Here is a 15,048-nt window from a genome sequence, read left to right as displayed (position 1 = left end):
ACAATGGCTTATTATTCCTCTTCATGTAATTTTGTTGGATATAATTTTAAAATATTTTAAGTGTGAGCACCATTAGCCGCATATTAAATAATCTGTGGGGAAGATGAAAATAGAATAATGAAATTACAAAATTATCTCATCTCATCCAATTCCTTCCTATTATGTGAATAGAAATTACATTCCAGGAAAACTTGAAACTACATGTCTAGTGTCATACAGCCAATTGACAGCTATTTGTTGATTAATTAAACTGGAAACTGCAAGCTTTTTGTTTCCGTGGTGATGGATTAAAACTTTCATTTGCTTATCAGCTGTTGAGAGACTAATAGGAGAAGCAAAAAAGAAGTATTCAGATAGTTTTAGGTGGTACTTACTATGATAAAAATATTGTTTGTGTCCACATGGATGTAAAATCACACTATTTTTTAATTTGTATCTATTATGCATTACACCTTGATACTGTAAACCATTCTTAATAAATGTGTAGTAGCAGCCTCTTTTCTAGCCTTTCCTATTTTAATTAGCTTTGCCTTGATATTGCTCAGTTATTTCTGGTATTCATTGACATATACACCATTTTAGTAAGTACACGCTTGTTACTTATACTAATATGATAAGATTAAGAAGACATCTGTCCTGAAAAAACTCTCAGGGTGATTAAGGTAGGTTAAAAAAAAAAAAAAAAAAAAAAAAAACAGGGTGACTAAATTGAAGGATAAAAACAGACCAAAGAAAACCAATACCTTAAAATAGCAATTTACAGTGAGTTATGGGTTACAGTGAAACAAATACAGACATATTCACATAGAGAGAAGTTGTAGATAGAAGAAAAAAATGGACACTGAAGATTGAGATACGGAACACCCAAAACTTAGAATCTAGGAAACTGGAAACAAACTTGAGAAAGAATGCTTTGACACTAAGTAGGAAGAAATTCTAGAAGTGTAATTTTTAAAAACCCAATTAAAAGTGTGTTTCTATTAAGAGGAAATGATAACTACATTTTCTAGAGATTCTAAAATGGTAAGCATAGAGACTGAAGCACTAATGATTTACTCAGTTACATACGGATGGTGTGGATTGTGTGTGGACAGGGGGCACCTATTAGACCCAAGAGAGACTGCAAGTTCCATTTATGTCAGGTTGACAGAAGTGGAAATGGATATCTTGAGCTATATGGTAATTTTCTATTTTAAGATTAAATTTGAAAGATGAATGGAGTTCAGGGATCAGGGCAGGCTTGTAGTTCTTGATGGAGCAGCTATGCTAATGGGAATACAAGTTGTTATGACACAGAATGCTAAAAGAGGGGGAAAATACATTTGGGGGTAAGAATAGAACCAAGAAAACAATGAAGAATTGGGTGTGGAACATACTAAGTTTATCTACAAATATTCATGTGGAAATGTCAAGTAAATGGGAAGAGCCTGGCCTGAAGTTCAGAGGATGGCAAGATCTGGAAGGTTGAGTTTGGTATTCATCATCACTGGTCTATAGAACCAAGTTTGTAGGAGGAGCAAAGGTGGGAGGAGTAAAGAGAGGAAGAAGAGAAATAAAGGAGGAAGAGGAGAAGGAAGAGGAGGAGCTAGGGGAGATAGGAGATGAGAGAGAGGGGGACATGGAGGCTGATGTTTGCTTGTCTGTAGCAATCAAAGGTAATTGGTATATCTAGATTGGGCCTTACCTCTGATTGTAAGGGCATCTTGTTATTGATCATTACCAAACATATAAGCCTTTGATTAATATTTAAGTATTAGAGTCTCTTTTTTTCACCTAGTGGATGGTGGGATGGTCTGGGCAATGCCCAGCCTTGCAGAGACAGTGTGGAAGATTGGCAGAGCCATCTCCCTCACTGGCATCTCGTGGGTGACAGGGCTGGTGTTTCTGGCTGGCCGTTTCTAGCTGTGGTGTGCATGTGGCCTCTGGCCATGCAACATGGTGGCTGAGCTAGACAAAGACACTGCAGCCTAGACTGTTGGCTTGACCGGAGGCCGTTTTTTAAATAATTACTACAACAGGTTGAAGTATTCCAGAGGGCAGGTGGAGGATTATTGTAAGATGAATCATATTATAGCATGCTTTAACATGGGTAGAATGACCTAGTCAAGGACCAGAAACCCAAAAAGAACAAAGATGGTGTCCAAGGGAATTTGAATAGAATAGAAGCAAGAGCAGATGCTTGAATTGGGATTTGGGAAGCCATTTTCTAATGATGAATAAAGTGTGAGTATAGAAATTGAGTGGAAACAGCATGAAAACACAATGGAGTGAGGGGCCATGTGTTAGAGGGTCTCTAGACCATCTACATTGATAAGGAAATGTTTCAGAAAGATGACAGGAAAGCTGTTTTGTTATTGGCAGTGTATGAAGGTGAATGCAGTGGATATTCATGATTCTACAGTCTGATGACATATGCAGGGAAAGCAAGAGCACAAAACAGCAAGATGAACACAAAATAAATGTATAGCATCCCCAAATATATAGTTCAAATTGTATAATATAGGGAACAGAAGGTTCTGGCTTGAGAGGTTGACAAAGGAAAACATACCTGTGTTTCAGTTAGATACTGGATATAAAGGGGTATTCAGTGATGAGGTGGGGATGAAGGGGACAGTGGATGGCAGGGTTTGAGTCCAGGGGATTAGAAGAGTCTAAGAAGGATAGATGATTGGGCCAGATAAGCAATGCCACTTACAGGAATGTGACCCAAAGACACAGTGAGGTGATGCCCATTCTCTACTTCTCTTAATGTGTCACCTTCTCAGGGTTGGAGTCTTATTTTTGGTAGTGAAATGAGTAATCTTGAAGGCATTAATAATAATCTTTTAGAGAATATGAGCCTAGAAGTTTTTATAGACATTTGTGAGCAATGCCAGAGCTGGAAATAGGCAGATCTTACCAGAATAGTAGCCTAAAAGAACCATTTCCTAAGAATCACTGCTGGGGGAGTCAGTGTATAAAAAGGGTAGAGGAGAGGAAGGCAAGGATGGATGACATTATAAATCTTATGAAGGGCTGCGGAACATCTCTGATAACCAGGGTGAGATGAGACTCAAGGAGGTGGTTGAAGAGATCTCTGTAGACCTGTCAGGGTCTCTGTAGACCTGTCAGGGTTGTTCTTCCTTTATAAGGTTACCTTCTTGACCATTCAAAACATTCAAAAGCGGTGACCAGTGCTAGAAACTGAAGCCTGTACCCATGAGATCAAGTAAGTACATGTGGAAGAAACTGCAAGACCCTGCTAAAAGTTTCCTGCATGCCTCAGAGACTACATCCCCACAGTTGGAGAAATACTGTATTTTCACACTTCCACAGTTTTCTGCTATCCTACTGAGTTATTCCAAGACAACATGGGTTATCTACAAACTAAGAGTGTCAAATCTGTTCTCTACCAGAAAAAAAAAATAAAAAAAAAAACCCAAAGAACAAAAAACTCTTGTATTGGTTAATATAATGGTTAGTCTTAAATATCAACTTTAAAAAAATCGTATAACACCTGGGAAAAGAGCCTCATTTGAGTATTTGTCTTTATCATCCTGGTCTGTGACCATGTACTGTTCATTCAAAGTGAATCTCTCTATTTTTAATTATATAAAATGAGTCATCTCATTCTGGGTAGCAATTTCCCTAGTCAGTAGGTCCTGAACTATAAAGGACAGAAGAAAGCTGGATGCAAACAAGCAGCATCTATCCATTTGTTTCTCCCTAATCTTGTCTATGGATCAAGTTTTTATATAAACTTCCCCTCAGTGATGGACTAGATACTAGAAATGTAAAATAAAATAAAGGCTCTTTTCCCCCTAACTTGATATTTTATCACAGGAATGGAAATTGTCTTAGTTAGGGTTTCTATTGCCGTAATAAAGCAACATAACCAAAAGCAGCTTGGAGAGGAAAGGATTTACTTTGCTTCAACTTTCATATCATGGTCCACCATGATAAGAAAGCAGAACAGGAACTTAAATACAGCAGGAACCTGGAGACAGAGGTTGATATAGAGGCCATAGGGGGTGCTGCTTATTGGCTTGTTCATCATGGCTTTCTCAGCCTGTGTTCTTTTTTTTTTTTTAATCTACTTATTTATTTATTTATTTATTTATTTATCCATCCATTCATTTATTTACACTCCAGGTCCCCCCTTCCACATCCCATACATCCTCCCAGCACCCTGTATCTCCATGAGGATGTCCTCACCACCCACCCCACCAGACCTCGAAACTCCCTGGGGCCTCCAGTCTCTTGAGGGTTAGGTGCGTCTTCTCTGTCTGAACTCACACCTGGCAGTTCTCTGCTATATATGTGTTGGAGGCCTCATATCAGCTGGTGTATGATGCCTGGTTGGTGTTCCAGTGTTTGAGATATTTAGGGGATCCAGGTTAATTGAAACTGCTGGTCCTCCTACAGGGTGGCCCTCCTCCTCAGCTTCTTCCAGCCTTTCCCTCATTCAACCACAGGGGTCAGCAGCTTCTGTCCATTGGTTGGGTGCAAATATCTGCATCTGACTCTTTCAGCTCCTTGTTGGGTCTTTCAGAGGGCAGTCATGACAGGTTGCTTTTGTAAGCTCCCCGTAGTCTCAGTAATAGTGTCAGGCCTTGGGGTCTCCCCTTGAGGTGGATCCCATGTTGGGCCTGTCACTGGACCTTCTTTTTTTCAGGCTTCTCTCCATTTCCATCCCTGCATTTCTTTCAGACAGGAACAATTATGGGCCAGAGTTTTGACTTACTTAATGTCCCATTTTTCTACTGGAGGTGGGCTCTACAAGTTCCCTCTCCCCACTGTAGGGCATTTCATCTAAGGTCCCTCCCTTTGAGTTCTGACATCCTTTAAACTCCCACATCTCTGGTACATTCTGGGAGGGTCCCTTCAGCCTCCTACCTCCCAAAGTTGCCTATTTCCATTCTTTCTGCTTGCCCTCAGGGCTTCAGTCCTTTTCCCCCACCCAATACCAGATCATGTTTCCCTCTTCTCCCTGTCCCCATCCACTTTCCCTCCCAGGTCCCTCTCTCCCTCCCTCCTTGATTTCAGCCTCCATTCTTATAGAACCCAGGACCACCAGCCCAGGGACAGCACCATACATAATGGGCTGGGTCTTTCCACATCAATCACTAATTTAAAAAAAAATGTCTTGCAGGCTTTTCCATAGGTCAATTTGATAGGAACTTTTTCTCAGTTGAGGTTTCTACTTTCCAAATGACTCGAGCTTGTATCAAATTGACCTAAAATTAAGCACCATGGTACCAAGACTAAAAAAAAAATGGTGATTTCTTTCTTTCACGTGGCAGTTCCTGACAGGATAATGATTAGGAAAAAAAAAAAAAAAAAAAAAAAAAACGGAAAAGAGGAGCTGGAAAATATAATCAGTGGTTGTTCTGAATAGACTTTCCATTAATTCTTCCATATGAACTAGTTTTTCCACAACTATTCCAAGAGTCATGGAATACAGTATGAAATAAGTTTGAGAACTCCTTCGTAGTTCAGAGTGCAACAGAGCTAAGGTGAGAGTCAGATCATCTGACCTGTCAGATTTGCTATTTAACCACAAAAGAACCAAGAATGGAGTTGGCTGAAACGGGTGGCTCAGTGGGTAAAGACAACCTGGTACCAAACCTGGTGACCTAAATTAATCCTCAGACCTCAGATGGTGGAAGCAAAGAGTAGACCTCTGAAGTTGGTAGCTTATACATGGCTCGTACCTATGTGGAAAATAAAGAAATAATTCAAAAGAAAAATTAAACAAATTAACAAAAGACTGGAGGCCCCAGGGAGTTTCGAGGTCTGGTGGGGTGGGTGGTGAGGACATCCTCATGGAGACACGGGGTGCTGGGAGGATGTATGGGATGTGGAAGGGGGGACCAGGAGGGAAATAAAATCTGGAGTGTAAATGAATGATGGATAGATAAGTAAATAAATAAAGATGTTAAAAAAAAAAAAAAGATTGCAGGCTGAGAACGCCATGATGAACAAGCCAATTAGCCGCAAACAGAAGTGCCTCCGAACTACATGGAGTTTCCATGTGCTGTGCTGGAGCCTGATGTTCAATACCACAATCTTGGCACTGTTAGGATTGCCACTGTGTTGGAGTCTTACATTTCCTGATTCTGCAATGGAATTAAGAGTTAGGGAGACTTGGGTTGATGTTGCTCACACTAAAGAAAACTCAAAACAGAATAGTTGTATGGAACCATTCTGAGAATTTGGTAATGCTGTGTGTGTGTGTGTGTGTGTGTGTGTGTGTGTGTGTGTGTGTGTGTGTGTGTGTGTGTGTTTGGTACATATAGCTTTGCATCTTTAAAATTAAACATGAAACCAACAACTATCCATATTAGTGGTCTTTTTATATATACCTGGATATCAAAATAGAAGGATGTGGAAAAGAAAGAAGTTAATGTTTCAGGTTTTGGTGACAATATAATCCAGATGTAAGCTTTCTCCTAGGGTCAAGTGAAACTGGACAGCATTGGGTTTCAAATGATCCTGGGAACAAAGACGTTTCCTAAAGGAGGCAGCAGAGCTAGTGACGCACAACTTCTGCTTGGCTACCATGGGACAATTCAAGGCTATCATTTAATTAGTTTATGCCCTTTTCTAAAGAGGCACATTGAGGGTCCAGTGAATAGATGTCAGAGATGGCCATTTAAGCAGCAGGGGCTTCTCTCCAGAAGCATATCTCTATACTAACTGGAGGTACCCACTAAGGCAAAGTGAACAAGAGACTTCCTGTACTAATGATCTCTGATCCCTGCCTCTGGTAAAATTTCCACTTTTGGGACATACGTTTTTATAATCTGTAGTAAGTACAGCCAATCTAATAGAGGACCAATCTTCAATGGTTGAGTAAAACTGGAGGCTGAGGTAGAATTTACTGTTATAGAGTAGAAGTTTGGGACATAAAACTAAAATGATATTTCTATTTAAAATGAAACAATTCTTCCAGTGATTTTCAAAAAGCACTGGCTTGGTTGGCATGTGACATTCCAGCTCACAGCATAGTCAGCTGCTTGGGGACTCCTGCTTCTCTGAGAAAAACCTCCAGTGAGACCAAGAAAAGAAACCCTGTCGCTCTGTGAAGTACTATTCTGTTGGTAAAGTTTTTGGATTCTCTAACAAGTGTCATGTCTCAGGATATCCTTGAGCACAGTTTTGGAATTTTGCTTCTTGTGAAATTTTGCCTCGTCAAAGCTGTCTTCTGATTTTCACTCACACCCACAAGATTCAAGGCAACCTTTTCCTTAACTCTGAAAGTGTCAAAAACCTGTGCAAAATTAAATAGCTACATTTTAAATGCAGATCATAGGCATTACATTTTCTAGTGTTATAAATTTTAGTAAACAACTCCATCAAGTATGAAATATAATTTGATCTCTATTACTTGTGCCTTGACTTACTATCATTTTTTTTTAAAAAAATTGCTACAGAGGATATTTGAAAGTTAACATTCTTGAATAAAATGTGAACCTTTTGGGCCTTACATTAAACTGTTTGAAACTTTTTGTCTTTTGCATTTAGAATGTAAAATTAATAGTTACTGTAAGTATCAGTTCTAAATTTACACGAATGGCACCATTTAAATGTATGAAGCATGTAAGGGCAAGATTACTGACAATTACATCTGGGGTGCACACCTGAACTTAAGAGAAAAAATCAGATATTTGCAGCCAGTCAGAATGGTTTGCCCTTCTCAGACACAGTTTGCAAATGACAGCTTGTGTCACGTGACTTGTGATTGTGCACTAATACCAGGATGCTAGGAATGCTGCTGAAGATGGGCTGGCTCTTCGACCATGTCTATGAATTTAAAGACTGAGCTAATGCTGACTGAAACATTTTATAACAATAATTTTAGCAGAAAAATGCTTTTGAACCTGAACTTCACATGTTTTAAAACTTTTACATGTTTTTCAAACACCTGTTATGTGCTCAAAGTTCATATTAGCATGACAAAAGTTAGGATGCTGTGAAAGTTCAATTTCTCTGTTCTCTGTCCACGTCTCAGGACACACCACTGAATCCATCCGTGTGGATGTGGCCTTGTGTCTGGCAATGCCAAGTTACCTACTTGGTCTGTCTGACCAAAGTAAGGGAACTCTTTTGCCAAAATCAGCTTGAGTAAGGAAGACTGTCTCAGTGAGATCTGACTTTAGATGGCTCAGTTGCTTCTAAGAATCCTTCCTGTCATTGGGCCAAACCTCAGTTCTGAACCCATTGTGCCTGATTTGTCTGCCTGTGTGGTTTCAGTAAGGTTGTGAAATCACCCTCACGATAATGGAGAAATTGCAAGGATCTGACACCCCCAGAGCAGGCCTGGAGAAGTGCAAGAGAGATATCCTAAGAGATACCAAGAGAGCATGGACACCTCTGGATGGGTATCTGTTTCCTGACTCTGAGGAAGAAAACCCAATGGTCACTATGTATGTGCAAGGTAAGGGTTCTTCTAGAGATCTAGGAAGTGCTCTGCTATGGGCAATGAGGGATGTGAGGCTTTTGCTTGGGAAAAAGTGACTTCTAAGGACTTGAACTTGATATTAAAGAAATGAGTGTTCCTGGCATGATTTCAGGCAATTCTATAAAATAGACATACATGACTTCAGCACAAATAGATCAGCTAAGTAATAAACACTGCTTTCTTTCCATTCCAATACCCTCATCCTAAAATCCCAAGACTCTGAAGATACATCCAGGCCCCAGTCAAAACACTTCTCCTTCCCCCCCACCACCTCCTCCTTCCCTCCTCCTCCTCCTCTTCCTTCTTCTCTGTCTCCTCCCCATTTCTTCCTTTTCCTATTTCTCCTCTTCTGTCTCTTCCTTCTCCTTCTTCCCTCAAAACAGACCTTCTGGTCTTCCTCCTCCCCACTCTCTTCCTCTGCCTCCTCCTTCTCCTCTTCTTCTCCTGCTTCATTTTCTTTTTCTTCTTCCTCTTCTGTGTGTACATGTGTATGAGAGAGATAGAGAAGTAATCTCATTGAACCTGGAGCAGTGTAACTGAGCTAGACTGGCTGCCAATGAGATTAAGGGATCTGGGTTCTACTGATTCAACCATGCCCTACTCTTTAGTGGGTGCTGGGGATCCAAATGCAGTTCCTTATGTTAGTATAATAACAAGCACTTGAAGCACACACCATCTCCCCAGCTCCCAGTGAACCTTGTTTCAGAACACCATTTTATTTAAAGTTTTTATTGGGCGTCTTGCATGAGACACTGGTGATCATTTGACTAACATAAAGAAGTAAAAAAGAAGAAAACATTCCCATCTATGCATGCATGGTGCCACAAATGAAGACCACTCAGCATCTCCCAGGTTTACTGGCTGGTTTGCTTTACCTGATAGTCTATATGAGAACTATTTAAGTATTTTATAGATAAAGTCAGACTGACTCCAGGGTAGGAGGTAGTAGCTAACAAGAACTAGAACAAATGTCTCTCAGAACTGGTTCTTCTCATCTCCTTTCCTTTTTCATTTTCTATTGTCTGAGCCAGTGCTAAAGATCCACCTTAAATGGCTGGAGCCTTTTTAACACAGGTTGCCTTTGGAAATCCTGGGACTCTATGACAATTTGTCCCTGGAATGAATGCAAATCTGGTTTCTAACCTGGCAGAGAACTCCTTGCAAATAAACATTGCTGGCTAGCTGCCTTAGGAAAATGTTGGGATTTAATAAGGAGAGGTTCCGTGGTGATTTAGGGCCAGCAAGAGAGAAACAAAAGTCTCATACACTTTTCTATTCATTGTACTCACGCTAGGCAATTTTATATCCACTCCGCCACCTCTCACTTCCATTGATTCATTTTGCTTGTCCTTTACATTTTGTTTTTGTGTTTTTTTTCTTAAGTTATAGTCGTTTGGCAAGTTTACATCCATTCTTGGAAGAGGCTGATTATGGAAAACAGGAGGTTGTGCCTCCAGGGGGAAAATGAATATGCTTACATGAACATGTGACTAACTATGTAGGAAACAGAGCTGCGGAGTGTGGCAGATGATAGAGTGGGTCATTGTAGCTGGTTGTGCTTTGACTAACAGATCTGGTTCTCTCTTTTTCTTTGTAGAAAATTCCAAACAGGAAAGTATCCAGCAGTGGCTGGACTCTGGATTCTTGTAAGTGGTGCTTTATTTTATCTTATTTTTGCATGCTCTCAGCCATGGGTTTCCAGGGTAGGAGAAGTATGGGTTTTCATGTTAACCGAGTACTTGAGGTTTGCTACATTACTTCAAAAGCTGGATGTCAACATAAAAGTGCAAAGGTGGAATGTTATTTGGAATAACTGCCTGATTTTTTTTTTGTTGTTCATCAGTTTAATTACAAAAGCAACTTGCTAATAATCTCTTTACACACATTGCTGGGCTCACAGTGCTTTGCTTCTTTCGTAGTGTCTCTGTAAACGACAACTTCCAGCGAGCCATCGACCATTCTGGTAAGGCAAGAAAACCCATCGAAGCTGTGCTTTGTGGAGCTGAGTAGATGCATATGTGAAAAGCACCCATGCTAATAGAACTTCTTCATGGGAGACTCAGAAGAGGCTCTCGGAAGCAAGTCCATCTTCTCTCTTGGTTTTTATAAGACTGGGACTCAGAATGTGCAGCCATGTTCCCAGCAGCGGGTGATGGGCTGAAGCCAGGATTTTTGCTACCATCAAATAGTCAGACTGTAGCAGGAAACTCTCTGGGCCTATGTAGACATTTATAAAAACATAATTATATAAACAAAATTGTTTAGTTATTATTATACATTATAGTTTTATTTCTAACCCTATTTTTCTCTTTTCCTTCTTCTTTATTTTTAGTATCGAGCATAACATTTCTTTCTTTCCTCTAATGATATGTTTATTCTAGAGATGAGCAAATGACTAAATCCTAAAACAAAGAGCACAAACATTTCTGAGACAGAAAATGTATCATACTGCCTCCCTGGGGTTTGATAACAACATTATTAAAATAACGAGTACAGATCTCATGGATTCCATCTTTATTAAATGAAAATGCCAAACTTCACGGGATCTGAGAGTCTTCCGTTATAAAATGTGCTTATTTTATAAATACCTCTCAGATGGATCGGATGAAATCTTGTGAGTAAAAGTGAAAACTGGCATCAACTCCAAGACACCTTGATCATGTGTTAAAATAATGTTCTAGGATTGATTAAATGCCTAAAGAGTATGTCTAAATATGACATAAGCTAGGCATATAGTGATTACAGAGACAATTATTAATATTATCATAACTTACCTTGCTGTTCTTAACTATTTTATATCCTTTATCATCTTCTTCAGTTAAGATTGACCATTGCTTGACAGTTGATTTAAATTGGGGCATTTTGCTTTTTAAAACTTTTAACATTTTAAAAGTTTAAACTGAAAATTTCATTAAAATTCCCTCTTACAGTCAGTTACTCTACATTTAAATTTTTTTTTATTCTTTTAGAGTGTCATCATATTCATAATGAATTTTACTCATCACTCATTACCTCTTGTCATCTTAAGTCTCTCCTTTTGCCATCTTCCCCTTCTTCCCAGGAAGCCCTTCCTATTTTTATGTTATGTGCATGTTCTACTGAGTTTAATTAGGGTTGTTCATGTGAACATGGGTGAAAAGTTATTTCTTGGATTATATCCAACAAACCACTGGCTACACGACTAAAGAAAGTGATAGCCTTCCATACTCATCATTAACTGTCAAAACTCAGGGAGAGATGGGCCTCATGAAACCTTTCCTCTTCTGTGATAAAGTATAGACACGCCCACTCCTGTGCAAGTTTCTGTACCTGCAGTGGGTTCATTGAATGTAATGCCCTAGCATTCCAAGAAAAGTCCTTTTGCTACATACCTTGTCATACTCTGGCCCTTTCTTTCTCCCATTCTCCTTCTTAAATAAGACCTTGACCATCAAGGGGTGGGGGAGGAGAGAGGAAAAAGAAGAAAGAGGGCATTATTTATGTCCCATTTTGGATAAGTTCTCAACTGTTCTTTACTTTCTACACTTACTAGTTATATGTTTCTGCTTTAACTCCTGTAGGCTATAATGAGACACTTCTCTGATGATAGATAAGGATAACATTAATCTATGAATAGAAACATGAGGTTCTAGAAGGCAGTTTAACCACATTGCATTTAAATTGCTTTATTTTTAACATAAGGCCTCTATAATGTCAAATTTTCTTAATATTTGTTTCTAATAAATTGAATATGATGGCCTTTCTACTCATATTAACTCAGATTCAAGGAAGAGACAAAAACATAGGTATATTTTCTTGAATAGACCTGTTTTTGACTCTTGCCTATATCATATACATGGAGGCCAGCACTCCTCCTTCCTTTGGTTACACTGTATTAAACACTGCACTTCCTGGAAAATACAACTCACAGTCTGGCTTCATCAGAGCCAAGTTGGTGAACTACAAAGGCACAGCTAGAATTGAAGCAGGATCTCTGTGTGGCTCCGAGGTCAGAAGGCAGAGCTTCTACTTGGCAGCTCCTTAGTCTTCAGCAAGGCTTTTAACAATAGCTTCTACAAGCTACCTGAGCTTGTGTCCTCCAAGGCCTTTCTCATTGGTCATAGTTTGAACTCAGTAACCCATGTGGGAACATGGCTGGTTCTCATTCTTCTGTTGCCACCAAAGAATTTGAACGTCAAGTGCCATGACTTTTGGTCACAGAGTTACAAGCAGGCAGGAAGCTGGACTTGCAGACTTCCGTGAGACTATATGTGCATAAAAGATGCACAGAGCTTACGGAATTCCAGATCCACAGTGGGAATAAGTTGAACTGAGGGAAGAAAAGGAGTTACTGCTGAGAAATGATAAGGTTAAAACTCATAAAATCCGGAGAGGATATAAGGTGGCGTTGTATCGTTTTCCTACTTACCCCAGAGACAGTGGCTTAACACAGACAGAAACCTCTCCTTCTAAGTGTACTGGATACTTTTCCTTGTCCCTTGTTTCCATGTTAATTTTAATAATTGCAGAAGACTTGCAGTTGCCCTTCCCACTTATTTGCCAACTAACACAGACATTATGAATAATGCTGTCTCACCTTCAGCCATGTTTTATAACAAATATTAAGGCATTGCAGTGAAAATCTCTCTGGACTCCTTTAGGTCACCCCAGAATATTGCCTAATAGTAGATGGTGACTTATAAGCAACTAAAAACTAAAAAGTGCCTAATCCAGACAATGTTCTCTTATTGGTCTCTTACTACCAGTTTGACCATATGGGTTTGGTGGAGCACCACGGATCTACCCATAACACTCAAAGCCTCTTTGAGGACATAGTGCCAAAGACCACGTCCATAAGGTCCACCTTCTCAGACCAACTTACTCTTTGGCTCAGATTCCATATTGAAATGAGTTTGTTGCAAATGCCTTGCCAACTCCTGAGGACAGATTGAATGACACTACTACCTGACTAAAAAAGTATGTAGTCATTATAATAATGTAAGGATCAGACACTCAGGATGATGGAATGCTTCAACATGTAGATTAACACTATTGACATGATAGACACATTGGTGCATCATTGTGATTGAAAAAAACAGAACAAATTCCTGCGTTAGAAAAGCAGTTTCTAGAACAGATATAGTTAATGACAGTTATTACTTGGTGGACAGTTAATTCATTTATCTTCTTCAATACTCTGATTTTTCTACTTTTTCAGCACTAGAAACTGAACACGTGGTCTTGTGGGTGCTAAACAAGCAGCATAAAACTCTGTTCCATACCAGATCAGATTCTTTTAAGACGGGAATTTTTATGTTGCTTAAGCTGGACTTGAACTCTTAATCTTTATTCTTCTCCCTCCAGAACCCTATAATTGCAGGCATGTGCCAATCCTTAGACAAGTCAACCGAGAAATAATTTGTTTATTTCCTGAATTGATATGATAAGTCATAAGAATTTAGAAAACCAATTATAAACTTGATGCTCTGTATTAAAAGAAATGGTCAGAGTAAATCCAGTTGAAGCATCTTAAAGACCATGAAGAGAAAGTATTTAGAATAAAGGATGTTGTTCCCTGCTTCTTGAACTGTAGCTGTGACTCCACATGGGGTCACACAGCTATGGATGTCACCAAAAATTTGACAACAGTAAAGGTTTCTGAATATATAATGGCCAAAACATATTTTCAAATCTAACATGAAATGGCAGCAGTAAACTAGATTTTGTCATGTGACTTCACCTTGGTTCTCAGAATGCATCAAGCCTACTATGAAATGCCAGTGAATATTGCCTGGGACACCGTGGAGTGGTGTGGGACCATGGTACATCATGAATGGCAGTGAATCACTGTTTGTAGAAAGTTTTCTGTTCTTCTAGAAGCATAAGGATTTAATTATAGAATGCAAAACTTTCAATATTTTCCTCCTATCATTCCTTAGAGTGTCAGTGTCAGATAGTGTACCTTTAGATGAGTTTTGTCAGAACATTTTATCTTAAAAATTGATGTTTGACTTGCTAACTTGAGTTTCATAAAAATCATTCAGTGAATTTTGGCTTGAAAACACCACAGAATTTCTAACAATTTCTGAAATGTCCCTAAACATGTTTCTGTCATTTTGTACTATGTATTTATGCAAGAAATAGTCACAGCATCAATGATTATTAAATCAGTATGTCATTCAGCTCCAAAAAGCATTGAATGCTCTGTAATTCCACACTGTAGGAAATATTCTGAAAAAAAATTAGTTCTATACATAAAATTAAACAAACCCATCAATCTCATTAGTATGTAAATTGTATTTAATTTTAATTTTTCAACATAGGGTTCTTTGTTTAGCCCAGGCTGTCCTGGAACTATTTCTGTAGATCACATTGGCCTCAAACTCACAGAGATCTGCCTGCTTCTACCTCCTGAGTGCTGGGATTAAAGGCTTATACCATCACCACCTGGCATTTCACTTTTAAAATGATAAAATTACATTATGTATATGGAAAAATATTTTAAAATAAACTTCCTTATTATTTATTATGGATAAATGTTTGGCTATATACCTATTTTATATACTGAGCTGTCTTAGTAATTGTTCTATTGTTGTGAACAGACATTATGACCAAGGCAACTCTCA

The 15,048-nt window shown here is 38.9% G+C and overlaps 1 protein-coding gene across 7 annotated transcripts in view; it reads left to right on the top strand.

Moving 5' to 3' along the window:
• The window catches only part of Itprid1 (ITPR interacting domain containing 1), a 124,523-nt gene that overhangs the window by 22,573 nt on the left and 86,902 nt on the right, over positions 1 to 15,048 (top strand). For 5 of the 7 annotated variants that reach the window (XM_076913305.1, XM_076913304.1, XM_076913301.1 and 2 more), the window contains exons 2-4: positions 8,236 to 8,419; positions 10,041 to 10,089; positions 10,363 to 10,406. In XM_076913305.1, coding sequence (XP_076769420.1) covers positions 8,263 to 8,419; positions 10,041 to 10,089; positions 10,363 to 10,406 — 250 coding nt within the window. In that variant the 5' untranslated portion in view covers positions 8,236 to 8,262. The remainder of the gene's footprint in view (positions 1 to 8,235; positions 8,420 to 10,040; positions 10,090 to 10,362; positions 10,407 to 15,048) is intronic. The other 2 variants (XM_076913302.1, XM_076913306.1) reach the window with 2 other exon arrangements.

The sequence above is a fragment of the Arvicanthis niloticus genome, chromosome 15 (genome assembly GCF_011762505.2).
Source record: "Arvicanthis niloticus isolate mArvNil1 chromosome 15, mArvNil1.pat.X, whole genome shotgun sequence".
Lineage (NCBI taxonomy): Eukaryota > Metazoa > Chordata > Mammalia > Rodentia > Muridae > Arvicanthis > Arvicanthis niloticus.
The sequence above is the reverse complement of the archived record's forward strand: the minus strand, read 5'-3'. Positions and strand labels throughout refer to the sequence as shown.